We start from the raw sequence: 26,638 nt of genomic DNA on the forward strand, positions 1-26,638 counted from the left end.
CGGCGTTGTAAATACGACCGTTTGCGCAACCAGGGAAGTATATGTGCCTTTTTGTAAAAAAATTGGTAAAACGTAAAATATTGTAATAATTGACCATTGTTTGGAACCTACATAGCCTTTTATTGCTTCATTGGCACTAAATCCCCAATATTGCATTGCCAGACCCATAAAAATAACATCCGCCTTGCGACGACACGACGTTCATTGGTTGGAAAGGTAAAGTCAGATGGTAATTAGATTATTATTGAGTGTGCCATGTTTATTCTCCAAGGAATTATGTCACCACTGTAAGATATTTTCGACACACAGTTAAGCTCCGGTGAGAAATGTTGTTGTTGAGGATCGATTCGTGTCTAACTCGCTCCTAACAGCCTAATATATGTGAAGCAAAATTACTTAAATGTTTAGTTGAGAAACGCTCAATGTTAGTGGCATTTATTAGGTTAGAATTTTACTGCAATTGTTTTTCAAACGACCGCGGTTTAATAATGAAGCAACGCGCAGAGTTGGAATTTAATTTCAATTGAGCTTAGAGCGAAAAAGTTTTGTTAATACTTAAAACGGAATGTTTTTGTCAGTTGCAGAACATGAGGCCCTAGAACACACGGCTGTGCTGATTGTGTTGTTAAGATGGAGCAGTTCTATGATAACTTGTACATTAGCAAAACCATTGAGCAACCGTTAATTCTGATTCTTCTTTGCTGTTTAGTTTTGTTTCTCTTCTGCCAGATTTCAAAGTAAGTTGAAAACGGATTTAAAATACAAGTTTGTTTCAAAGTTTGAACAATAAAGCATGTCGCTTTTTACGTCTATGGAACGTTATGTTCATCATTAAACTTATGAACAGATCCGTATGTAGTGTTCCAATGTTTGTGTTAACTTTAAATATTCTTGTAACATTGTTTTTTTCGCTGCAGATGCGTTCAAGTTATTCTGGATCCTTACGAAACTATGGACCGCGAAACATGGACGGACAACCTCGAAAAGGGAAACCTCCACAGTTTCATGTAATGACGTCATCAACATGACGTGTGAAGTGATGACGTCAGCACCAGAACAATGCCCCCCTCCACATTTTAGGGGTCGTCCCTTGAAACAATCGCGACGCTATGAACAACCGGAATTCACTAAAACATTGGATTTAAAACAGGGAAAACTTGTTTACAACGAAGCCTGGTAATAATCAGTCGAACTTTCAAACGGTGGAAGCGGCTTTACGAACTAATATGTGTGTGGCAAATCCTCGCTATCCGCCATGTGCTGCCGATTTAAAACAACCACCGACAGAAAAATGTGGCATAAACAAGTTGGTTTGAAAAGTTTAGAATGCTTGGGAATAATGAGTTCATGCTTACAAAGTTTTCACCATGTATTTGTGCGTTGTCACCGAGTAGCTACAACAAATTTAAGCTAACAATAATAAAATGCGAATAATAATAAAGTTGTACACGTTTCACCTGTTCGGCCCTGCTACAAGTGTTCCATGTTGGCACCCTCATATTTAGGGAATAGTGATTTTTATGAATGGAAAAGGTTGTGTGGTTTGTTACAGTGTGTTGTTGTTTTGGGGGCGGGAACCGCGATTAATTACGTCACAATCACAGTTTGTGACGTCACACTGCCCAAGTACAGAAGCATTTATACACGGAATTGCATAATATTACGTCATTGCTTGATGACGTCATCATCTTTAGTGTATCAGTCCATCTTCAGGTTGATGTAGATGTATCTAATGAATTTGAGTGAAGCAAAGAATGAGATTGTTCCCAATGTTAGGAAGAAAGCATAGCAGGTAAGGATGGAATAACCAAAGAATTCTACACTTTGCACGATGCCAGACATGTTGGATCTTCGCACATAGAAGAACACAGCGTATCTGCACAAACGAAATATTGTATGTCACAAACACAAAGACATATATGCACAAAACATTGCATCTCTCAAGCACTTGGTACACAATACAAGCAGTGGTGGGATTCAATTTTTTGTCAGCCGGTTCTATCACAAAAAGTCATATTTTTCAGCCGGTTCTGTTACAAAAAGTCAATTGACAGTGACCAGTAATGCTAACCGGTTCGCTGATCTCATAAAATTTCTTTAGACGGTTCTATAGAACCGGTGCGAACCAGCTGAATCCCATCACTGTATACAGGTATGCATTCAACAATCTACTCTAACAAACACAATATTGCATGTCAGAAACACAAAGGAAAACATGTTTGCATTTAACAATATTCTGCATTATGTAGCAAATAGTCTTGTCCCTATGTACTATGTACTTTAGTACTTGTTTATTTTCACAAGTTATATTGAGTTTAGCAAACAAAGATAATACAGAAAAAAAGCCAAAGTTCATGACAGTTGGTAAAAAGTTGCAGTTTTATCCACAGTGCATTGTTTCTGACACAAGCTGGACAAGATTTGTGGCATATTTTAACACTTGGCTTAAAATGACCTGGTATATGTGAAAAACAGTGTTACACAACAAGTTATATTCGTAGTGGTGGCAACACATGTAGTATTTCTCACATTACTTAGTTAAACTCACATAAAGACGAAAATTCCGGTTGATCCAGCGCTGAATACCGACCTCCACCACCATCTGGAAATCAAAGGCAGGTTTAGATTTGTCAGGGAATGTTGCAACTATGAGTAAACTGTTCCAACATGAACCATGATGCAGCACAAACTTAAATGCAACATGCATAATAAGTTGGTTCATCACCAGTTAAACGGAGGCTCAAAGGCCAAACCAAGTAAAGGCCAAACCAGCGTTTTCCAACTGGTGGGCCATACAGCAGTTTTCAAGTACTTCACTGAATGTGACATAATAATTCCCTTTGCCTGTTTCCCTTTTTACAGCAAGTTTGCCCCTGAATTTGGGCAACAAACACTAAACCAGCAAACGCCTCCCATGTGTGCATCAGCATTTATCCACAACTGACCTGTAATCTTCACTGCTGAGCTGGAAGTATGTGAGCGCGACAGAGACGCAGGACGACACCAATATCTCGATGACAAACACGAGCATAAGAACTCCGTACAATGTGTAAACCTCTCTACCCCACACAGTGGCAAAAATGTAGTAAAGCTCCACTGACACAGCACTGCAAGTACAACATTTGTGTTACTAATGTGCTAGAATAAAAGCATTTACACCCAACCAAAAATAACAACTGTATCATTGACAATAGTGAATGTAATCTATGTACAGCAGTTTGGAAAGCTATTGCTTAGGTAAATTCAGGTTTATGCTAGCTTAACTCGACAAAATAATTTTAGTTTTCCTTTTTTTAAATCATCTTTTTTAAGACAGAAACTGACAACACCTTTCTAAACATGCAAAATTAATATTTCTGTTTTTGAAAATAAAAAACTGAACTTATGCAGGCCATCTTTTGTTGTTTTTATAAATACAAACCTTAAAAAAATCCACATTTTCAAGATAAATTTACTGAAGTACCTGAAGGGCAGGAAACCTCCGAACAACATGTGGCAGAACGTGCTTCGATACCAGGGTTGAATTGGGATCTCCCTTGCTATGTTCTTGGTTCTGCATGGGGCGTCGAAATCACCAGTCGTGTTTTTACCCATAATTCCCCCAACCACTGTGAGGGGAAGTCCCACCTGAAATCACATGACAATGTTGTTATGACAACCACACACAACACATGTAACACAAATTTAAACCAAGCAACACCCGACAGTTTTGTGAAAGTTGTCTCAACACAAAAACTAAAATTACTTTTCATGGTTTTTTTATTTCTTTTCGGCAAATTTTGGAGATAAAATAAAAGTATCTTTGCCACGCTAATTATAAACTGTGCTTAAATACAAACATTAAATAAGAACTCATTAATCTGTTTGAACATGAACTATGGATGCCATCCATCTGGAAATCGATTTTTATGTATTACATTGCATAACGGAAAACACCGTATGATTTAAATGAACTGAAAGCTTCAGTATACCTTTGCCACAATAAATTCCCTGCATGCGTAACAAAATTTTGCTGATTCTCATTAATCTCCAGCACTTAAACCAATCAAAATTGGGATAAATTTACCCCCAGTTAAGAACCTTTTTAAAAACGTTTTCACCATGCGGTGGTGTTGGTTTGGTAAGAACCAGAAGTCTGTTAATAAATTTAATATTACAAAATAAAAGTCCTCACCAATGCCCATATGAAGCATAGCAGCAGCACAGTTGTGAAGGGAAGAGCTTGTGTGGATCCATTCCACCAATGTACAGAGTTCACAACACTCCACACAAGGCAGCATGGACCTGCGGAGGTACAAAAAGATCATAGGATGAACAAAATTAGAACAAGTTGGGTATTGTGTTGTTACATTATGTACAATACAAAGAGGAAAGGGCGCATTGTTGCAATGCATATGTTTGAGGCAATAGATGTGTATATGTTTGAGGCATTACCACATACATTTGTCTTGTGCAGTGTGTCACATGGCTTCCTGCTTGTTATAATACCAGTTATAATAATATTTTAGGCTGACACCATGTGGTTTGTTGCTAACTAAGTCATAGGATACAGATGATCAGCTAACACTTATAATTTTACCAGAGCCTGCTGCAAAGATGTTAGGACAAAGACAGTTTTCAAACATTTATTTAAAGTCCCCTTAAAATTAAGTATTAGAACCACCCTTCGTAAGGTTGAACAAAGTCACATTTCCAAGAATTTTCATAATGTTATCACAGCATTGAGTTGGATTTTGAACGAAATATGACTTACAGATTTGTGACTTGTGAATCAAACTGGAAAAAAAACACCTTGAAGGTGCTTTGCCTTCATATGGCCAATTTTACATTTACATTCCTAATCTAATAAACAATTTACCATACACACCATTAGATATACTAAAATGATTGTTTATGCAAAACTGATCAACATGTATAAGTACATGTCAGTGGGTACTAGTATTTTATTTTTATTTTGAGAATGTCAAATAAGTAGGAAGCACCAACCCAAACTTGTCCTTATTCTTTACACAGAAAAAAAAATGCTTTGAAACACAATGCATGAAATTCCTAGGTCATGTACTTTAGCAAGTATAGATAGTTTTAATGCTGGTATTTCAAAAGAGCTGTCGGTAAACTACTGGGCCAACATGGTGTAAAGTTTACAAGACTCAACTACAGATTATGAAGCTGGTTTTCAGGAGTGGATCTAAATATCATGTGTTTGTGAAAATAGCATGTGACAATTATGTCCACCCAAAATAACTGCACTAAAGTTATTATTATTCTTCCGGTTCAACATCTGTGGGTCAAATATTGACAGACTAAAGTAATAAACAATGTACAGTTGAAATGCACGGCCAGGTCTCCAGGGTTTAAAAGTAAAACCACAAACAGATGGAATATTCACAGACAACCTTAAGTTAGACTAAACAACACTCACAACCTACCAGTAAAAAGTGACGATGTCAGCATAATATTTGCCACCCAGTTGTAGCCCTGGAACTTTCTGTAGTATGAGCTTGAAATATATCCAGCGATACACGAAGTGAGAGCGTAAAGGAGGATTGCTGCTGTGTTTATCGAACCATGACGATGTGCTTTAAACATTCCCATCAGTGCCATCATGATTATTCCTGTGAAAAAATGTTATTTGTTGGAAACAGACAAAAACAAACATTAGATGGCAAAAGTGTATGAGCAAGTATGTTATTCACAATGAATATACAGTGGTTTAAAAGCCTGTAATTGTGGTAAAAAGTGGGCTACTGTGGTAAATTTCAGCTTGTGTCAAATGTGACAGAAACACATTGAAGTTTTTCTACCTTAAGTTTTTACTATTTGTAAATTGGTGAACGAAACTTTTAAACATTTATGAGAAGTCAAAAAAATGTATATTCTGCAACTTTGACACAAAGACGTTGAACAAAATATAACGCACCAGCGCCGATGGAGAGAAGTTGGGATCCAACACCGATCACAGAACAAAACAACGACTTGAGTTTAGGGAATCGAAAAACATCGGCGTGGATTATCTTCCATCCGTTGTCTTCGTCACCAAAATCTTCTTCATCATCAGGTCTAAGAAAAGAATTGATTGATGAAAACTACAGAATAAGTTTAACATAAGTTTAAGTTGATCAATCAAAAAACAAACCAGTTTTCAGCTTTAAACTTTTGCAATGTTTCTGTTATTTAAAAAATAAAACACACAATGACTTTCAAAAACTAAACACAAATTGCAATGGCACTTATTACCTACGCCCCTCAAATTACTTGGCAAACATTTCAAATGGGAAAACCCTGCTGTGATTTACAACTGAAACAGCAGTAAAGTGCAAAGTAAATTCTGTTTCATGACTTAGTGGTAGAAACTTGGTAAACATACTTAACCTGAACAAATGCCCAAAAACATTGCTACATTTTACCCCACAAGGTTGCTGTAGTTTGCACAACAAGTTAGTTCAGCTAACATTTAAAATCCCTTCATCAGATACAGTATACAGTATTTCGACATATTTAAACTTTCAACCAGAATCTTCAAGCTGATTGCTTGGTGAATGAAGACTCTAATGAACCTTATGCAAATTTTATGCATTTTTATCATTGTGTTATGTGTGTTTCACCAATTGATACTCTTGTGCTTGCCTTTAGATATATACTGCAGATGCTGCATAGGCGAAATGTATTGAATTTATAAGAATGAATGACCTAATGTTTTTTATGAATTTGAATCCTCTCGGCAAACTGAATATTTGGTACATCTCTACATTTTACCCCTTAGAGTTGCCATAGTGGGTACAAGTTTGTTCAGCAATCATTGAAAACCCCTTCATATTAAAACCACTCACTTGTTGTATCTTGAAAAATCACTTTTTAAAACTCTTGTCAAAATAACGACAACAAACGCCATCAGAAGTGAGACGAGGATCACAGAGTTGATTATCGACAACCAGTGGATCTCAAGCGACTTCGGGAAGAAGCTGAACATGCAGAGTGAGAATTGTTACACAGGTAAGTAAAAAGTACAGTTTGTCTCAAAAAATATAAAACATTCACCGACTAATCTAACCGGTTAAGATGAACATAAATTCATAACTGGGATCAGCCCTGAAGCGTCTATGCAGACCAGCGATCACGGCACGAAGACTCCTGTCGTGGGTTCAAATCCCACGGCAGGCGAGATTTTTCTAGCCTACGCCTTGCCATATGGTGGTGAATGCTTGGTGACCGGCTGATTCGGTATAACGCCTTCAATGGGCCTGGCGTACTGTGATTTAATCTAACTGTGTTGTAAAGTGCGGACACAAAGCCTCTGTTTGCATGTTTTACTGTTTTAGCCACAAAATTAACTCATAATTCAAGTCCTATGCCCAACAAACAAATAAACATTCAACAAACAATATTAAATTTTACCTGTAGTCTTTAAGAAGCAGATTTCGTTTGTTTGGGTCGTCGTTGGTTGGAAACCACTTTATGTCGTACATGAACGAAACTTCCAACGGAGGTTCAACATCAAGTGATATCGGTTCATGGGTGCTTGTTGTAACGTTCACCGATACAATCTGAAAAAATGGTGATGTGAAATATTTATCATTTAAAACAGCTTCATAATATAGGGTGGTACCAAATACCGCATGTTACCACATGGAAAACTGTATAGCGCATAGAATTATTTATATGCAATTACTTAAATTTAAAAGTGTGGCAAATAATATATTGAAATTGAATAGTAAAAATACAATGACGTTAGCTTTGAGGAATGCCAAAATATAAGCCCCAATAAAGTTAGATGAAACCTGATTGTACTTCTAATTCAAACCCTCACCCAATCCGGAAAGCTCTAACCGTCCACAAAATATCATTTTTGCATGAAGGATGTTTAATGTGATATTTAGTGCCACCGCTTAAAGTGCAATGTCACAAATTATAAAAAGAAGAGCTAAACCCCACCTTGTCTCCGTTATACTTGAAGTGAAAAGCGAGGTGATTGTAGAGATAGAGTTTGTGAACATGAGGCACAGTAAGAAACCCACTCTCCTCAAACTGGCCAACAAAACTTCGCATTTGTAAATCATCAGCGACCATTTCAAAGTAATAAAGTTCCTCTACAGCATCCTTCATTTTCTCAAGTTCATCTTTTCCCATGGTCACTTTGCATAGAAGTTTATTTTCTTCATTTTGTTGGAACTTTACTTCATAGCGTGAATATGCCATCCTATCCCCGTCCAATACTTCGCCAAGGGTAAGTGACTTGTGTTCAATTTTGTCGGGTCGGCACACAGGTAGGGAATAGTAATGATAAGTCTCATGTGGGTTAAAATAAGGTCCAACTTTGTTCACAAATATTTCCACTTTATCCCCTACTTGGTAGGATTTCATTGCAGTACATACCGATACACACAACAACAGTGCGACTGCAAGTCTCATGTTGTTCTACTTACTATATATTTACCTACTAAAGATATCTGTTCAAATATAAAAGTTTTTTGCATTAAAATTCAACATATTCTGTCTCCACACACACAAACTGCAAAATATTTGTATGAGACAGTCTGATGAAAGACTAGGTTGCCTTGCTTTGAATCAAAACGTGTAGTATGTTTTACAAATGGACAAACTTTATGCTAACAATGTTTTTTAAACATAACTTAGTAGACTATTAGAATTAATACAGAGATGCTCTATGACCATTAGAATGAACGTGTCCACATAAAATTTGCCCCAATTCAACAAACAGAACGGTTGGAAAAGAAACTAATCAGAAAATGCAAAAAAACTGAAATGTTAGCCTGTACATCAATGTACAAATTAAAACATATTACAAACACAAAGTGGTCAATAAAATGCGCCAGAATATTTTTTTCTAGGGTTGGGCATTTGACCGGTCAAATAAAATCTGGTCAATTGACCGGTCAAATACTTGTCAAATAGGTCAAATATCGGTCAAATACTATTCCCAGTGTTAAATTGCACTTTTAGTTAAAAGTTGGAAGTTAAATCTTCTTCTAAACCATAAGTAATGGAAATGAAGGTTTCAACTCATGTAAATTTGTTTTGTGAACTGGGAAATGTTCAGTTTATATTATATTACAGACTTTGCCTACTACATTGCATGCTTCATTTTATCAATGGACCCACATGTGTGTCTGTAATTTTCATTCAGTAATCACATTTGTAAACTGGATTCTTATAATATTCTATATACATCAGATTAAAGTCTAATTTTGACTGGGATTTAGCAGCAAAACCCGCTTATCCTGCTTAAAATCGTAATTTATGCTGTTGTGCTGTTGTCATGTCTCCATTCATAACAAAAAAGGAATATACAAAAGCTTTATATGTACGTACTTTATCCAAATAAATACTGACCTACTGTATTCAATCCACAAAAATTTATTCAGGGCAATTATAAGCTAAATATATAGCTACAAACAACTATAGAAAAAGGTCTGTATGCCTACAAGTTTACACAGATGCTTTGAATTACTTAGATTTTTTATCTGTCAGTAAAAACGTGCGAAAAATGTGCGACAAGTAAATACTCATGAACTAACTTCCCCTCATGGACAATCATACTCGATTTTTATTAAGATAAAACGGTGCTAGAAGTGATCCATGTTTTTTAATTGCATTGTAAACCTTGCAAAGTTTGCCATACGTAAATCAGATCTTAATTTCAAATGGAAAGTATCTCCTAATTGTTTTGGCATTTATTTCAAATGAACAGAACACATCTATATTGGCTTTAAAAGCACTTATTAACACAAGAGTTTGCCCTAAACTGTTCAACCTGAGGGTTATTAAAAATAATTTACCCTTTCCACCAACTAAAAAGCAAGTCCGAGAAAATTTACCACATTTGATTTTTAAAATTAAAAAATAGTATTTGACTGGTCAAATAAAGTGCTGTCAATTGACCGGCTTGCCAACCCTATTTTTTTCTGATGGCTATAGGAGTATAGGTTACCACCTGGCTTTGGAACAAAAGGTGCCCTACATAAAATTTAGTGCATAAACAATCCATGCAAGACCAGTGTCAGCAGCAGGTGCAAAGCTAGCAATAGAGGACAAGACAGGACAATTAAATGCCTTTGGCGCAAATTTCCAAAAGCAAACCAACAAAATTTGTTAAATGCACATGCAGCTGCCATACCCTGCAGACTGGTAAACAATTAAGACAATAAATTAGATTGTGTGGCTGCATCAAAGATCAAAACATATTATTATGCAATCAACAAATGTCATAAAAATTGAAAGGTACTTAGTACTTACTATAAAATGATTACAACCCACAAGTTTTTAATTTTTCTTGTTAACAAACCACAACAATATTTTACAATAAACTCTTTCTAATAGAATGTTTTTCACCAAAATTAGACAATTCGACGACAACAAAATGCAATTTTACTTATTTTTAAGTTTTAGTTTATTTATGCAATTTTTAATTATACTCGAGTTTTTCCTGTGAACATTTGACATAGACCTAAAACAAACCGTTTCTATTTAAGTAATAACTACCAAACTCAACCAACAATTTAACAAGATCGTTCACAAAAGCAACGCAGTTTTCGCAACGAACGAAAAAATCCCAATCTTCCTTCGCGGATGCGTAGCAATATCGCAGCAACTCAACCGGAACGATCCACGTAAAATAACATTTTTTTCATTTTGGAAGAATTATGCGACAAGGAGTTCCGTTTAAACTAATAAAAAATATTGCAAAAGTAACCAAAACACTTACAAATTTTTATTTTGTGATAAATAACAATAATAAACAAGATTTTGGCAATCGCACCTAAATCACAAAGATTTTAAAAATCGCAATATTATTTTTATGGCTGCAAGGAAACAGTTGTTTTCAAGGGAATTTCTTAAATGGAATTTACGATTGTTGTTTTGTTATTTTATCACATAATGAGTTTGTATAGAACTGTTGTATGAGATAAAATTGCGTTTGTTTACTGCTGCTAATGTATCCTCAACTTTCGGTTTCTGAGATTTAACTGGTAACGTGAATATTTGTATTTGTTGAATGGTTTTCAGTTTTCACAAAAAAGATTTAAACAAATTACTTGGAAACTGTATTAATTCTGTAGCTAAAACATAGTTTGTTTTATTTTTAAAACAGAAGTGCCGTTAATCGGTGTTTGTAGGTGGCTTTATCTACACAGGATGGCAGAAAATGGGGTGAAAAGTGAACCTGAACAGAGCCCAGCTAGAAGTTCACAGAGTAAAAAAAAACGCCGAGAGGACTTTCGATTCGGACCAACTTTAGGCGAGGGGTCTTACTCGACGGTGGTTCTGGCATGTGAAATTGCAACAGGGAAGGAATTTGCAATTAAAATCCTTCAAAAGAGACACATTATAAAAGAGAAGAAAGTGCCACAGGTAAAAACCCAAAATTCTTAAACGTTTATAGAGTCAAAACAAACAACTTCTAAGTGAATTTGTTTCTATTTTCAGGTTGAGAGAGAAAAGAAAGTTTTAAGTCGCCTCGATCATCCTTTTTTTGTGCAACTTTATTTTACATTCCAAGATACAGAACAATTATATTTCGGTCTGAGTGTGGCAAGAAAAGGCGAACTACGGGAGAAGATTAAACAATTAGGTAAAACTTGATGTTGCTTTTAACACATCGAACCCTAATGTGAAACTTCTCTTGTGATAAACCATATTTATTTGTGCAGGTAAATTTGATTTGGAATGTGCAAGGTTTTATTCAGCACAAATAGTTTCAGCGCTTGAACATCTTCATTCCCTGAACATCGTACATCGAGATTTGAAGCCAGAAAACATCCTTTTTAATGACAAACTACAAATTCAAATCACTGATTTTGGGACTGCAAAAGAATTACCACAAGATGATTCAGGGGATTCGCCTCGGACTTCATCGTTTGTCGGAACCGCTCAATACGTTTCCCCTGAACTACTCAAGGACAAAGAGATTTGTACAGCTTCCGATTTGTGGGCGCTGGGCTGCATAATTTACCAAATGTTGGTCGGGAATTACCCTTTCAAAGCTCCAAACGAGTATTTAACATTTCAACAAATTTTAGCCTGTAAATATGAGTTTCCTGAAGAGTTTGACCGAGAGGCAAAGGACATAATTGAGCAATTGCTGCAACTGGAGCCGATGGAAAGACTTGGAAGCAAAACTCGGGGCGGATACCAAGCTTTAAAATCACACAAGTTCTTTACAGGAATTGAGTGGGACAAATTATTGACTCAAGATCCTCCAAAACAGATGATGCAACATTCACAAGACAGCTCCGATGAAGACAATGATGAAGTGAATGAAGTTATTGACAATTTTGAACATGCTTCTTTTATTGATGATTTCAAAAAACAGATTTCTGAAGTGGATAAAAAAAGGAAAGGGGTGAGTTGAAGCAAAAATATCATCGGATAATCTGTTTACTACATTTTATTCACCCAAATTCAGGAGAATCAAATTTGGATCAATAACTAACATGTGTGCAAATTTGAATACATTTGAAGCACTTTTCCTTGACTAAACAGATAACAAACCAGCAATCGACCAAAAAAATACAAGACAAAACAATATGCATCTCCTTCAGGAAAGCTATAAATATCAGTTAATCAAACCATGGAAAATCTGTTTTCGCATTTTATTCACCCAACATTATTTTGTTTTCAGTCACATGAAGAGCTTGTACAAAGCGACCCTGATGACATTACCGGATATGGATTGCCCCTCAACCTGACAAAACACGATCGGGAAAAATGGTTGAACAAACAACAAACGTCTCAGTGGGATTACTTTGCGAAGGGGAAACTTATACTTAAACGAGGTAAGTGAAATCTTATAGTTTCAAAAGTTCAGATTAAGTTGAACTGAGCAAACAAGTTTTGTGCATATTGTGATAAATCTAACATAGTTACATTGATTTCTACTAACCCAAATCGAGGTAGTTGCAATGTTCAGATTTGGTTCAACTTTCCAAACAAACTCGTTTTTGTGCTAAATCCAACTCACATCAATTTCCACTAACCCACACTTGTTCTCAGGCCAGTTGGAAAAGAAGCGCGGTTTTTCAATCAAGCTCCGTGAGTTCCTTCTTGTTGAGGGCCCCAAGTTGATCTACATCGACCCCAACACAATGGAGGAGAAGGGGGAAATCCCCTGGTCCCAGGACTTACGGGCTGAGCCAAAATCTTTTCGCATTTTTTTCATCCACACACCGAACAGAACATATCATCTCATGGACAAAAGCAACAATGCAATAAAGTGGTGCAAAAAAATTGAACAAATTAAGAAATTCTACTTCAGTTCCTAAATACACAGCATCACAACTTTCCGCAAGTTTAGGAAATCAACTGATGCACTTTTGTAAATTGTGTTTGTTTTTCTGTTTTCACCCACAAATTAAGCTGCCCTCATTTATGTAATTGAACATTTCAAGTTATAATAAACCTAACTTAGTGGTGCTTGTAAAGTCACCTTTGCTTCGAGAGAACCTTAAATATTTTATCATTGCCATAATTATTTGCATTTTTTATTTTCTGTGTGTTCTTCTTTCATTGTTTCTTATAACTTGAAATATCCCGCCTGACTTTGTGCAAATATTAAAATGTGTGATTGTCAGAAAACAGCATTGGTTTAGATCTGTGTAGTGCAGTTAATTGAATTTTAAGTGCCTCTATTTTAAGACTATTTGGTCGAGTGGTAGTTTAGGTGGCTTTAAGCACCGCATTGACACTGCAAATAGTTGGGGGATTTGGCGAGTGGTACAGATTGTGACAAATGAGGACGAATGGTACCGCAACACAGATTGAGAAACAACGATGTGAATAAACGGCATTGATTTAGATCTGTGCTGTGCACAAGTTAAGTTAATTGAATTTTGAGCGCCTAAAAATAGTTATGGGGGTTAGCGAGATTGTGACATGTGAGGAAAATTGAGAAACACTGATATGAATCTGCAACAGCCGCTCAAGGACGACACCTAGTGTCTGCAAGAGATAAAACACGCGACGCATTTGAACCTGAAAACGTGTTGTCATGGAAACAAAGATATACTGCGCACTTCAGTCTTCTACCCAAGTATTAAACCAATCCTTGCACTTCTCGCTTGCATCGCGACTGCAACGATCAACCATTGTCACGTCATAATAGTTAGTTGTCGAATTCCACAATCTCCGGCTCTCCACGTTATTTTCCCTCCTCACAACTTGCGGAAGCCGATGATTGGTCCGTAACTGTGGCCACGTGACTTCACGATGTCGCGCCGCCCTTACAATCTGCTCATGACGTAATTTTAGGGCGAAATGACCTGAAGCGAGACCTGAAGGACGCTGCTGACCGCGAGGATAGCGCGTGGGAATTTCAAACCCGGAACTTCCTTCCGCACTCCGCGACAACCGTGGGAACACACCAGGGGGCGCTGTCGCGTGATGTGATTGTGACGTGATAGGCGTGGGAATTGTGTTTCTGGAATTGATGACAATGCTCCTTGTCTTGAGACTGTGATCCCAGAAATGTCGATTGTTGTTGTTTGGAATGTAACTTTCACTCGCCACACGGCGGCGCCATCGAGCTTCAGACGGGTTTCTGCGAAGTAATAAAGTCAGATCCAAAAATTCAAACAAAACGACCAATCACAGCTTTATGGGTTTGATGCACTAGATAAATTTTCATTCTCTTCGATTTGCTGATAAAATCTCCCCTAGGTAATCAAACCAAAACGTTTGAATTAAGCTTAATGACCGAATTTCTAGAAACGCTTCATCTCACTATTCATAAATTTACTACAAGCTAGCCATCAGCTGATATTGTGAGGGTTGTTTTAAACCTTGAGTGTTGAGAGTAAGACAGTCGATCAACCAAAAAGTTATTTGCTGTTTAAAATATAAGCTATAAAATGTGTCTGTCAACTCAATAACCGAACGGTATAAAGTTTGTTGAATAGAAAACTTTCCAAACCTTCTTTCGTTGATGTTTGCGTCAGTTTGTGGAAAGTTTCTTCCCCGGTGATCATGTGACTCGATCGGTTGATCAACGCATTGCTTGTTTCCGAAACGCAACTTCGGATCCGAAATATTCCGAACACGACTTTCAGCTGACGTCACCGAACTTGTTCGACCGTCTGAAAGTTAACGAGAAACATTATTTGACAACAATTCCAGTTGTTACGTCAAAATGCTTTTTGTAATCAAAGCGGAATAAAGCGATCGGAAAACGTGTTATTTTTGTAATTTAATTATTTTGTGTGAGATTACGATAGTTTGCAAACCTAAATAAGTATACGTGGCAAAAAATTTAAAACAGAGAATTTTTAAATAAGCCTGAAAGTATTGTTTATCAAATAAAACAATTAAGCAAACAAGCTTAAGACAAACGGCTGCAAAAGCAGGCGCCCTGTGACAATGAGCATGCGTGCAAATACATAAAATACCCCGCAAATTTGGCGGAAGGGCAGTTTGAAGTGATTATTTTTGAAACGTGAAACTTTAAGCTGGACATTCTGAACCAAACATTCCAACAATAACCTTTTTTTCTCAAAAACTTTGCAAGAACAAATGGAACTTAAAGCTGCGAACCAACCTGGTGATTTTGCGTCGCTTCGTCTGCTCAGCAGTTTTCGTCTCTGCGACCACACAGTGCCACTGCGCCACCGAGTGGACGACCTGCCGGGTGAATGTGTCCGCGAGATGACGCTATTCCGGTTCTCCACCATTGTGTTGTGAACTTGTGGGCGCATCGACAGTGAAGACATATTTATTGCAAAGTACAGAAAGCGACAGCAGAGCCGGTTAAATCCGAGGTAGACCACAAACGCATGATTGATTGAGAACTTATACAAACACAACACAACAAAATTCACCTAAAATAACAAAGAGCCGCGTTGTAATAACAATGAGATTTTAAAAGCCATCAAGAATTCAACCGCCGCAAAACGCTCAGTGGTTTCAGCGAAGGCAATTTCCCATTTTAACTTTTAATTGTCGACATTATTTCAACATCGAAAGGTTTTCCACAAGTAAAAGTCGGTTTCGGAATAAAACGGAAACAGACGACTACGTAACAATGGTTAATACCGCTAAACCACAAAGGCCTTTTGTCAACACATTGTGACATAGTAGTGGTAATGTCCAGCGTTCTGCGGTGCTCGAATATGTTGTGCTTGTTACTATGGATACCGACCCTATCGCTCCCAACAAACCTTGCCACAATGGAACCCGCTAATTCGTGAACAGGTAACCATTATACGTCACTGACTCGAAAATTATACATGACGCAACAAAGAACGAGCGCAAAAAGTCAATTTCTATTTAAAAATGGCGTCTTTTTCAATCCCTAATATAATGTTTAATCTAGTTTCTTGCATCTGCCCTTTCCAAACTTTTACACATAGGCCACATGTTTTGAACGAGTTCAAAGCACTCAACCGTAACGAAGTTTGCTCGTTCAAACAAACCCATGTAGCGCTGGATTACTTTGCTTGAGGATAATCGTTATCTGTTGATTCTAATATTGTGTGCTGTAATCACCTCGGTGAACATCTTCCTTCGAACTTGCACATCTTGCATTTGCTGACTCAATAACCTTAAAACTAGTTTTCTGCCTGAAAATCTGTGTGTGACATCTAACATAGTAATTCACTACAAATTCCTTCCAAACTTTGTTGACATCTGACAATGACTGCAAGTCTGCTGAGAAATATAAAATGTGCCGGCAATTTGTTTGCAAAAAAGACTAAGTAATTACTACGACAGGTTATAGCTAGATCTTTCCACAGGTAAAATGCGAAGAAACTATTTGTTCGTTCGGGCTGTTGGATAAAAGATAAACTAAAAGCAGTTGCTAAAACCTCCATGGCCCAAAGTTGCCAAACTCGATCTCTTAAACTAAAACTAAAAATGCTACTTTTATATCTAAAAGACTAACAGAACAAATAACAGCTGTAGGAATCTTAAATACTCGCTGCCTTTCACAAACTTAAACCGTTCAAACATCAGTTCAGTTCCAGCAACATATGAACTGACCGACCAAACACCAACCCCCCCACACACGCACTCATATATACGCACTGCGCGTGTTTCAGGATTCGATACATTTTTAGAGCGTCTTCGCAGCGCTTTCTACAAACAATCGAACGTTTACTCAAATCACGTGATCCGTCGTAAACATATGGCGCTTGCATCAATCATAATGTTTATGACGTAACAATGTTTACTATAGAAAAATAGTCGCACGACAAAACAAATGTTCTCGGTCGAATAATAGAAAAGCGTTATGCGCGTTATGAGCAATAAAATGATCACATGAGATAGTTATGTAGATATAAGTGGTTTTGCAGTGCGCGTGAGTAGCAATTATCTTCAGAATAAATTAGTTCGTGTGCCAGTCGCCCTAGCAACGTGTAAATATAAACCTCTCAACAAATTGTCAAAGTTTATTATTTCGATTTGGTTTGATGACACTTTTGTTTCTATGACAATAACTTACTGAAACACAAGCTGTCATCTACTTATTGTTATTTTATTCCTCTTTTCCTCTTTTTACAAAGTGTAAACAAATAAACGCCGTAAAAATGCAAAACTATCAGCAAAAACTGACTAAGGAATTGCCACAAATATTTTTAAACATAACTTCTAATCGACTGATAAAATAAATGGCAAAGATAAAAATTGCGCCCAACGTGGGGCTCGAACCCACGACCGTTGGATTAAGAGTCCAACGCTCTACCGACTGAGCTAGCCGGGCACCGCGCATCAATCGCCCAAAAAAACAGATTTAAACAGTCCAGTAAGCCCGTTCTATACCTGTTTTTTACTTGTTGTTTCAAACAGAGTATTTCATACTAACTGTCCTTGAATGTCTTTTCTGCGCCAAACTCGTTAACACTTCAACAATCTGTCCTTGAACGTCTTTTCTGCGCCAAACTCGTGAACACTTCAACAATATTTGACCATAAAACCGACTTTGAAAGTATGAGTAAAGTAATTTACAATCTGCCTTTTCGTCGAATTCTGGTCGAAAGATCTTTTGTCAGAAGTGCAAACAGTACACTGTGCGGCGGAAAACTCAGCTACAAACCATTTATAACACAATCCAAATAAGACCACCGCCCTATATTTGTATTACGCTGTTAGACACATAAAAACGCGACCGTTTCAAACATATTTTCAACGTAGAGTTACGATGGAAAACACGTTGTTTTTCTGACTGTGTCTCAACTGGGTGTTGAAACCTGGTTGAAAGGCAGCATTATGACCAACATGGTAATTTTAAGGGCAATTGAATAAGTCTGTGAAGCGAATCCATATTATTATAGGGTCCTCAGTAAAACGCGTCGTCCAAGTATATATTCCATCTCATATTTCGCACAACTTAACTACACACTTTCACATCTTGGTTAATAAATACATATTCTGTTAGGACTTTTAAGAGTTAAAATATTCATAAACTATTCCAATTAAATACAGACAACCAATAGCAATTATACAACGATGAATTGAATTTGCGACACTATAGTAAACTCGACATTGTGAAAATGATAGCAGTCCTTCCATATTCCTAAACGACTCAATCAATATTTTAGCTACTTGAAAGTTGGCACACAATTGACATGAAGACACTTTAACTAAACCACGCAGCGCACTTCAGTAATAAACCCTTTATTGTGATCTTAACACTTTCTACAGAAACGAACTAATTCAGACACTAAACTACTAAAGAAACTCCTCATTTAAGTTCCAACAAAAATCTAGTTTTAAGTTTTGTCAGACTTAGCATTAGAAACTTTTGAGCCGTCAAACTGCACAAGGTTTTGCCGCAGAACAAACTTTTCTGGCAGAGTTTTCTCGCGCACTTATTCCCGGAGAGCTGAACTTTCAAGTGGACATTGTCCAGTTAAAATCACTTCAAACTATAGCAAAGTATTTGAGACTGAAATAACCTCTACAAGTGAATGGAAGCGAAAGTGCAAAGTTGTTTTCAGCAAAACCTCTCATATAACAAACCAAAACAACAACAAATTTATGTTAAATCTTGTTGTAAACACAATCAAATGCAACAAGGTAAATGTACATAAGTATTACGAGGCAGGGTTGTACCTATCAAATGACAACAATGAATATGTTTATGACCAGGAACATTATTCACAAAAGTTGCTTAAATCTAATCTCTTGCACCACACAGTGGGCAAAGTTTTGTCAGTGAACAAAGTTTTTCAAATATTCATAATATTGCATTATCCAAATGTGTTCGTAAAATATATTTTTGTGTCGTTGAAACGTGGATAATAGAAATGGTTTGAACTAATATATATGTTACAATAATTATGAGCTGATGCAAAAAGCAATATAATTACCCCAAGAAAATTGGCTGGATATATTGACACGAAATGAACATTTTAATGAATATTACAGGCAAAGGACCAATCCACAACACATTCCACAGACACAACTCCCAGCAAACAGAACATTAGGATGTAATTGAATAACTTAACAAACTCACTTTAACTATGAATGTGGCTTTGTGAACAACTGGTTTAAACATGCTTCTTAAAAACTTGAAACCATGTACTAAAATGTTTTTGCACCCTGTAGCACATTGTTAACTTTTACAGCTTGCAAGCTTGTATGAGGAACTAGAAGTTAACATCAATAATATGGTGTTAGAAACAATTGCACAGAGTAAGGACAAAAAAACTATTTAACAGTGCTGGCAAAAAAAACACTTAAACTTTCTCGAGATTATTTACACTACAGTCAATGTATTTGTATGTTTGAAGTGAATCCTGTTCAGAATGTTGAAGATAAGATGTGGTTTGTGTGGCTCTAAGTACAAATGTTGTGCATAAATATTCTGAAAACCCGTGAAATAAAATAACAAACTTACTGCAACTTTATGACGATGTCATGAACTTTTCGCTTTGGGTTTGTGCACAGATCTCTGCAAAAAATCAACACGGATGTAAATTCGTCAACACATAATGTAACTATCATACCCATGTTGGCCAAAACGACAAAGTTAAAAGAAACACAGGGTTGAATGGATTGGTGCCATTAAGTTTTACCTCACTGAGCTAGTGTATTTTTGCCAGTAATTCTTGAGACATTTTTTCCTAAATGTACAAGCAACAAAATAAAACAATTCTGAATTTTGATGTGACCTGTTTACAATCCACTGCACAGATTTTTATGTTCTGTTAAGTTTGTACAGTTGCATTGTGATAAAAGAATGTGTCACATGACCATGTTTGCATTGTAATCAAACAATTGCAAGTTTTACAACACAAACAGGCTGACAAACAAAATCAACACAATAGATCAAAAACATACGAATAGTTATCAGCTACACACCCATGCTTTCTACCTGGCTTCAGAAAAGTTGAAGTTAATATTTATAACTTTCATTTAGGCTGATTAAACAAGAAAACAAAACTTACACAATAAAATCCAGTTGATTGTCGGGGTTAAATCGCAAAATGACTTCAATATCAACTGGAAATTGCTCCTGTCTGGCTGATAAAACAAGTGGCGGAGATTTTAGGTGACCAGTACCCACTGAAACCTATGTAAAAAACATTTATTTACAAACACAAAGTCACAAAAATCAGTTAAAAATTTGTTACCTGGTCAAAAAATGCCTCCACATCTATGTGAGAAATTTGAACATCAAAAAAATTGGTGTTGGAGACAATGAACTGGTTCTGTTAAAACAATAGCTTGACAAAAACCTTTTATGACATCATAACAGTAGTCTTACTGTGAGCACGATGACAGCACTGGAGTCCTTCTTGTGAAGAGTGACATTGTAATTGACAATTTGACCTTCAGTGATTGTGACCGCTCTTGGAAGCAGAAAAAACAAAACCAACCCACAAAGTAACAAGCAAATAACGACTGCCAGAAGCACATAAAATTTCCTGCAAATAACATGCGACATTTTGAAAATTTACTCTATCTGTTAAACATCCCATAACTCAACAAATGTTATACTTCTCTACTTACGTTCTGGATGGTTTAAGTCTTCGGTCGTTGTAAGGAATCAGTGCAACCAATTCGTCTTCTTGTTCTGCAATAAAAACATGTCATAAATATATTTACTATAGATGTGGTTCGTCATGGTGTCAAACCACAGTAGGTATGCGTTAAAGACTCGTAGCTTGTTATCTACCATAGTACAATGTCCACTGTAGTTATATATATAACCTATGCTGATAAACACACTGATAACAAAAAACAATAGCCTGGAAATACGATTTAATTTTTTGAATTAGAGTTAGACAACCTTACTAAGGTGAATGAATTTACAAAAAGTAAGTTATAGAACTACCTTGTAAAAGTTGTAAACAAAAAATCAAACAGAATTTTTATTCTATGTACAGATGAAAGTTTACACGGACACACTTTCACCATCAATTGAATGCTCAACAGTTATACCAGCAATATGTTCTATCAGATGGTAAGCTATGCTATTTTAAAAAAAAAATGAGAACTAGCACAGATATAAAAAGCACAGTTTTGTTTCTAAATAAGTTACATAACAAAAAGTTTTACAATATCCAGTCCTTTTAACACAGTATTGTTAGCTTTCAAGACACAGTGTGGTCACATGAATATAGACAGTATAGTGCATTGTGCATCAAACTCGGCACAGACAACAGTTATAACGCAAGCCTTTTAGGCAAGATTGAAAAACAAACTATAGAATGACTATGTTGCTTAATGCATTTTTAACACAAGATTTAACACAAACTGTATTTTGGTCAACAGACTTAATTCATACCACATACAGATATCAGTGATATTGCACCTGTGCACTGTAGTCCATATTATGTTACATGTTCTGTGCTATTAAGATGCATTCTTAACTGCCCAGTAGAGATTAATTTTAATATAGCTGAAACTCTGAGACTGTGGTAAATGCACATTGGCAGTATTGGCAGGAATATTATGTTTTACCTTTAGCAATCCGTCCAGTGCCGTTGCACGTCGGACAAGTTCTTCCATCTTTTCCACTGAACTCAACGTAACTAAAATCTTCAGTATCTACAAATATGGCTTGTCTAAATTTTTTTTGTTTAAAAATAAATGATCTGCATAACACAACTAAAATAATGAGGCTAACAATGATAAACATTTACAAACTGTTGTGAAACATTAAAACTAGTTAAAAATTTCTGTATATAGTGTTCCATAGTTAAAAATTTCTTTTCCAACCTTTTAGAAAATTGTTTTTTTGCCATAAAAACTAAACTAAACATTATCATACATGTGATTTATGCATGAAACTATAACAATAAATCACACTTAAATAACATTAAACTTACTTATATCATTTGTTTCTGAAATACTTCCATAGTTTGTCCCATTCACAGCACCATTACCGACAGTTTCTTCTGTAGATAACCTATGTTTTCTCTTGATTTTTAACATTTTTCGCACTAAACAACTTTTTACTCCACGATTACATTATTGTCGCTTTCTGCACAAAAAATCACTGAAAAACAACAAACAACACTTAAAGTGCGAAGTAGTATTAAATTTATCGTTCTTCAGCAATTAACTCGCCAACATTTCTACACAGACTGAACTGAAATCCACAAATTCAACCCGAGCTGTCAATCAAAGCTGTTTAGGCGTGATGTCACTTCGTCATGCTTACACGCGCATATTTATTCATGCGTAACGATGAAAACATGATTGGATTTACAATTACATTGTATGTTTTCGTTTTCTGCGGCAAATATAACGTTTTTTTTATCAAACTAAACTTGCTGACAAAATTAAATAATAGTAGAGTTTGGTAAAAGTTTGCAAAACGGATCTATATAGTAAAGCTAATTTTTTTTCGATTTGCTGTTGATCGATTGGAGCAGTAGTTAGGGTTTGGTTTGAACCAGGGTTGGGTAACGAGTCCTATTAGTCGACTCTCAAGTCAAGTTAAGTCAGTAGGGGTTAGAGTCTCAAGTCAAGTGAGGTTCAAGTCTCAAGTCAAGGTTAGAGTCAAGGCAAGTTCCAAAAAGTTTTTGCAAGGAAAGGTTAAAGGTTTTGGATAGTTATTGTATTTGAATGGGTTATCACGACATTTTTACCTTATAACGAACACCACATTATTACAGTGAACAAATCCCATTAACATCCCATTCTTAGAGTAGGGTCAACTTTAATGAAACACGTTCATTGACACTCATTGAACAGAGTAGACAAGAACGTCAATCGGGTGGTACTAAATACCGCATGTGATTCCTCTTAAAATACACCATGTTATGTGAAATGTAAGAATTCCAGCCCCATCAGGGGTAAAACAGCCCAGATTATAGATTGATTTTAATTTCAAACCTTCACCCAACCCTAATAGCTCTAACCGTCAGCGCTTTTAAAAGTCCGCAAAATTATTTTTTCGTAAAAGCATATTTAAGTCCTACACAGATTCCTGCCGTGTGATAACATGCAGTAGCATGCGGTATACCATGCGGTCACATGCGGTATTTAGTACCACCGACGCCAATCTGTTCAAAAGAGTTTTTGAAAAACAAAATTTATATTTAATGGTGAAAATAACGGCCCAAATAGACGTTAAAAGCGACATGCTTTATTGTTCAAACGTTTCGGCAATGATGGCATGAGCATTTGCCGAAACGTTTGAACAATAAAGCATGTCGCTTTTAACGTCTATTTGGGCCGTTATTTTCACCATTAAACTTATGAACAGATCCGTATATAGTGTTCCAAAATTTATATTTTTACTGCATTTGCTAGAGCGTTTGTACAGTAAAATAAGCGCTTAAAAGTGACTTGGCCTTGACATGTACTGCATTCGCTTACCATACAGTAAACCAAGGAATAAGAACAACTCTTAATGCCAGCGAAAGAAAGTTTTTGCATGTAGCAACGACTTCATTATGTTAAAATTGGGCAAAAATAACTTCGCATCGCACAGTAAATTGCTGCTGTTGTTTGGTTGAAGCCATGCAAATGGTAGAGCTACTAACACCATAACGCAAATGAGAACCAAAGCCGATTAGAGGGCGTAAAGAGCTGAATTTTTTATTTAGCGGCTATAAATGGGTTGGGTTGGGAAATAAGTTTTTAAAATTTTTACATTAGTAACTAATTTTTTGCGTTAGTTTTATTGAATTTTAAGTGCTAATACCTTACCCCGACCCTAATAGCCCTAACCGTGAGCATTTTTGGAGATATAACCAAATCGACTTTTGTTGTCATTTGCGTTATGGTGTTAGTAGTTCTACCCACGCAAATGAACAGGTTATCCATGATAAGAATATTCCGTTTTGTTGGTGAAATAACAAGTCTGAGTCAAGTCTCTACTAAGACAAGTCCAAGTCAAGTCTTTTCACAGCAGAGAAAGTCTCTACTAAGACAAGTCCAAGTCAAGTCTTTTCACAGCAGAGAAAGTCTCTACTAAGACAAGTCCAAGTCAAGTCTTTTCACAGCAGAGACTCGAGTCAAGTCTTCAGCAAGTCTTCGATCATTGTAAGGAATCAGTGTAACTAACTCATCTTCTTGTTCTGCAAAAAAACATGTAAATACAATGTCCACGATAGTAATATATATGCTATACTGATAATTCTTCAAGAATAAACATAACTCCCTGGAAATGCCATTTATTTATTATTTTGAATCAGCAACAACACTTCTAAGGTGAATGAATTTACATAAATTATAAGACTACCTTGTAAATTAAAAATCAAACATATCTTTCATCTATGTGGCAGCAAAAGTTAACACAGCCCCATTTTCACATCAGTTGAGTTTGCATAGTTTTACCAGCAAACTGTTCTATCACATGGCAAGTTATTCGACAAAACAGCCACAAAGTTATGATTTACTTGTTTAAGCTGACAATCACACCAGGATATTACAAGTAGCTAAGACATTCATATTATGGTTACCATCTGCTTGGGCAAAATTCCGAACGGTTCAATAACTTAACTATATTTGCTGACACAAAAGTTTCGTTGCAATCTCTATGTGGCATGTTGTTACAGTTAATAACCCAAAAAGTCCCATTTTTTATAAAATATCATTACTAGCACAAAGATAAAAGTACAGTTTTGTTTCTAAATAAGTTACATAACAAAAAGTTTTACAAAATCCAGTCCTTTTAACACAGTATTGTTAGCTTTCAAGACACAGTGTGGTCACATGAATATACACAGTATAGTGCATTGTGCATCAAAATCAGCACAGACAACAGTTATAATGCAAGCCTTTTAGGCAAGATTGAAAAACAAACTATAGAATGACTATGTTGCTTAATGCATTTTTAACACAAGATTTGAAAAAAACTGTATTTTGGTCAACAAGCTTAATCATACCACATACAGATATCAGTGATATTGCACAGTTCATATTACATTTCATGTTCTGACGTATTTAGATGCATTTGTATCTGTACAGCAAAGCTTAATTTCTAACATAGCTAAAACCAGGAGACTGTGCTTGAATTAACTGCACGATGCAAACACATCATCAGGAATATTTTACCTTTAGCAATCCGTCCGGTGCCGTTGCATGTTGGACAAGTCCTTCCATCTTTTCCACTGAACTCAACGTAATTGAAATCTTAAGTATCTACAAATATTTTTAAATATTAAAATTGGTTCAAAAATAAATAATCTGCATAACACAACTAAAATGATGAACATTTATAAAATGCTGTAAAACATAAAAATAGTTACATATTTGTTTGTTTTTTAACCATTAAAAACCTAACTAAACATTACCATACATGTGATTTATGCACGAAACTATAACAATAAGTTACACTTAAATAACATTAAACTTACTTATATCATTTGTTTCTGAAATACTTCCATAGTTTGTCCCATTCACAGCACCATTGCCGACAGTTTCTTCTGTAGATAACTTATGTTTTCTCTTGATTTTTAATATTTTTCGCACTAAACAACTTTTTACTCCACGATTACATTATTGTCGCCACTTTCCGCACGAAGAACACTGAAAAACAACAAACAACATTTAAAGTGCGAAGTAATATTAAATTTATCGTTCTTCAGCAATTAACCCGTCAACATTTCACGACCTGTCAATCAAAGCTGTTTAGGTGTGATGTCACTTCGTCATGCTTACACGCGCATATTTATTCATGCGTAACGATGAAAACAGGATTAGATTTATAATTGCATTGTAATTTTTTTGTTTTCTACTGCAAATTTAACGTTTTTATGAAATTAAACTTGCTAAAAAAAATTAAATAATAGTAGAGTTCGGTAAAAATGTGCAAAACAGATCCTTTCAATAAAGTCTAATTTTTTCGATTTGCTGTGGATCGACTTGAGCATTATTTAGGGCAGTGGTCTTCAACCTTTTTTATAGGCGACCCCAATTTAAGGGAAAATGAAATCAGAATTTACATGCGACCCCATTTTTTTTTCAACACTGAGAAAAATGTTTTAAGTAATGCTGAACCGAAAGAACAATTGCACAAACTGTACATAATTACAAACAAATATGGCGATACAAAAGTATTACGAATAAATGACTATGTACAAAAGTATTACGAAAAAAGTTTTTAAGCCGTTTCATTTAATTTTAAGACATAAACCCAATTTTCGGAACACAAACTTGTCAAATTGTTCAACATTTAATTTGCACTGTTAGTGAGATGGTTGCGCCTGTATACTGTCCACACGTT

General features: G+C 35.9%; 6 protein-coding genes and 1 non-coding gene across 7 annotated transcripts; 2 read left to right on the forward strand and 5 right to left on the reverse strand.

The window, feature by feature from the left end:
* The first annotated feature begins 478 nt into the window (after positions 1-478).
* Positions 479-1,314, forward strand: LOC145217937 (cortexin-3-like). Its single transcript, XM_080085312.1, has 2 exons — positions 479-737; positions 918-1,314. The coding sequence occupies exons 1-2, from the start codon at positions 631-633 to the stop codon at positions 1,009-1,011; spliced, it is 201 nt and encodes a 66-aa protein (XP_079941438.1). The 5' UTR covers positions 479-630; the 3' UTR covers positions 1,012-1,314.
* A 37-nt stretch (positions 1,315-1,351) lies between these two features.
* Positions 1,352-8,465, reverse strand: LOC145217927 (transmembrane 9 superfamily member 1-like). The gene is made up of 10 exons (XM_080085303.1): positions 7,933-8,465; positions 7,396-7,544; positions 6,831-6,962; positions 5,921-6,060; positions 5,430-5,615; positions 4,175-4,284; positions 3,464-3,627; positions 2,946-3,107; positions 2,549-2,602; positions 1,352-1,876 (listed from the first exon to the last, which is right to left on the reverse strand). The coding sequence occupies exons 1-10, from the start codon at positions 8,407-8,409 to the stop codon at positions 1,699-1,701; spliced, it is 1,752 nt and encodes a 583-aa protein (XP_079941429.1). The 5' UTR covers positions 8,410-8,465; the 3' UTR covers positions 1,352-1,698.
* Positions 8,466-11,084: 2,619 nt separating this feature from the next.
* Positions 11,085-13,593, forward strand: LOC145217928 (3-phosphoinositide-dependent protein kinase 1-like). The gene is made up of 5 exons (XM_080085304.1): positions 11,085-11,370; positions 11,446-11,590; positions 11,670-12,361; positions 12,641-12,794; positions 13,012-13,593. Exons 1-5 carry the CDS (start codon positions 11,155-11,157, stop codon positions 13,278-13,280), a joined length of 1,476 nt encoding a protein of 491 aa, XP_079941430.1. The 5' UTR covers positions 11,085-11,154; the 3' UTR covers positions 13,281-13,593.
* A 389-nt stretch (positions 13,594-13,982) lies between these two features.
* On the reverse strand, positions 13,983-18,915 carry LOC145217932 (uncharacterized). The gene is made up of 3 exons (XM_080085307.1): positions 15,548-18,915; positions 14,927-15,089; positions 13,983-14,554 (listed from the first exon to the last, which is right to left on the reverse strand). Exons 1-3 carry the CDS (start codon positions 15,717-15,719, stop codon positions 14,032-14,034), a joined length of 858 nt encoding a protein of 285 aa, XP_079941433.1. The 5' UTR covers positions 15,720-18,915; the 3' UTR covers positions 13,983-14,031.
* Trnak-cuu (transfer RNA lysine (anticodon CUU)) lies at positions 17,638-17,710 on the reverse strand. Its single transcript has one exon. It is a non-coding gene; the product is annotated as a tRNA-Lys (tRNA).
* Positions 18,916-18,984: 69 nt separating the features above from the next.
* On the reverse strand, positions 18,985-22,467 carry LOC145217933 (transmembrane protein 106B-like). The gene is made up of 8 exons (XM_080085308.1): positions 22,287-22,467; positions 21,919-22,005; positions 20,965-21,028; positions 20,720-20,879; positions 20,586-20,663; positions 20,400-20,524; positions 19,850-19,903; positions 18,985-19,788 (listed from the first exon to the last, which is right to left on the reverse strand). The coding sequence occupies exons 1-8, from the start codon at positions 22,390-22,392 to the stop codon at positions 19,689-19,691; spliced, it is 774 nt and encodes a 257-aa protein (XP_079941434.1). The 5' UTR covers positions 22,393-22,467; the 3' UTR covers positions 18,985-19,688.
* A 531-nt stretch (positions 22,468-22,998) lies between these two features.
* On the reverse strand, positions 22,999-25,713 carry LOC145219984 (transmembrane protein 106B-like). Its single transcript, XM_080087277.1, has 3 exons — positions 25,707-25,713; positions 25,468-25,545; positions 22,999-24,488 (listed from the first exon to the last, which is right to left on the reverse strand). The coding sequence occupies exons 1-3, from the start codon at positions 25,711-25,713 to the stop codon at positions 24,382-24,384; spliced, it is 192 nt and encodes a 63-aa protein (XP_079943403.1). The 3' UTR covers positions 22,999-24,381.
* Positions 25,714-26,638: the final 925 nt, after the last annotated feature.

This window comes from Phallusia mammillata, chromosome 3, assembly GCF_965637545.1.
Source record: "Phallusia mammillata chromosome 3, kaPhaMamm4.hap1.1, whole genome shotgun sequence".
NCBI lineage: Eukaryota > Metazoa > Chordata > Ascidiacea > Phlebobranchia > Ascidiidae > Phallusia > Phallusia mammillata.

Excerpts from the sequence above, each read along its gene's own strand:
- LOC145217932 (XM_080085307.1), bottom strand. The coding sequence starts at position 15,719 with ATGTCTTCACTGTCGATGCGCCCACAAGTTCACAACACAATGGTGGAG. Across the intron at positions 15,090-15,547 it reads AAGCGACGCAAAATCACCAG|ACGGTCGAACAAGTTCGGTG; the intron begins GTTGGTTCGCAG and ends GTTAACTTTCAG. Across the intron at positions 14,555-14,926 it reads GCAAACATCAACGAAAGAAG|AAACCCGTCTGAAGCTCGAT; the intron begins GTTTGGAAAGTT and ends ATTACTTCGCAG.
- LOC145217927 (XM_080085303.1), bottom strand. The coding sequence starts at position 8,409 with ATGAGACTTGCAGTCGCACTGTTGTTGTGTGTATCGGTATGTACTGCA. Across the intron at positions 7,545-7,932 it reads TCAAGTATAACGGAGACAAG|ATTGTATCGGTGAACGTTAC; the intron begins GTGGGGTTTAGC and ends CCATTTTTTCAG. Across the intron at positions 2,603-2,945 it reads CTCAGCAGTGAAGATTACAG|ATGGTGGTGGAGGTCGGTAT; the intron begins GTCAGTTGTGGA and ends TTTGATTTCCAG.
- LOC145217933 (XM_080085308.1), bottom strand. The coding sequence starts at position 22,392 with ATGTTAAAAATCAAGAGAAAACATAGGTTATCTACAGAAGAAACTGTC. Across the intron at positions 22,006-22,286 it reads TTCAGAAACAAATGATATAA|ATACTGAAGATTTTAGTTAC; the intron begins GTAAGTTTAATG and ends CCATATTTGTAG. Across the intron at positions 21,029-21,918 it reads CACTGGACGGATTGCTAAAG|AACAAGAAGACGAATTGGTT; the intron begins GTAAAACATAAT and ends TTTTTATTGCAG.
- LOC145217928 (XM_080085304.1), top strand. The coding sequence starts at position 11,155 with ATGGCAGAAAATGGGGTGAAAAGTGAACCTGAACAGAGCCCAGCTAGA. Across the intron at positions 11,371-11,445 it reads AAGAGAAGAAAGTGCCACAG|GTTGAGAGAGAAAAGAAAGT; the intron begins GTAAAAACCCAA and ends TTCTATTTTCAG. Across the intron at positions 12,795-13,011 it reads GAAACTTATACTTAAACGAG|GCCAGTTGGAAAAGAAGCGC; the intron begins GTAAGTGAAATC and ends ACTTGTTCTCAG.
- LOC145217937 (XM_080085312.1), top strand. The coding sequence starts at position 631 with ATGGAGCAGTTCTATGATAACTTGTACATTAGCAAAACCATTGAGCAA. Across the intron at positions 738-917 it reads CTCTTCTGCCAGATTTCAAA|ATGCGTTCAAGTTATTCTGG; the intron begins GTAAGTTGAAAA and ends TTTTCGCTGCAG.
- LOC145219984 (XM_080087277.1), bottom strand. Across the intron at positions 24,489-25,467 it reads CACCGGACGGATTGCTAAAG|AACAAGAAGATGAGTTAGTT; the intron begins GTAAAATATTCC and ends GTTTTTTTGCAG.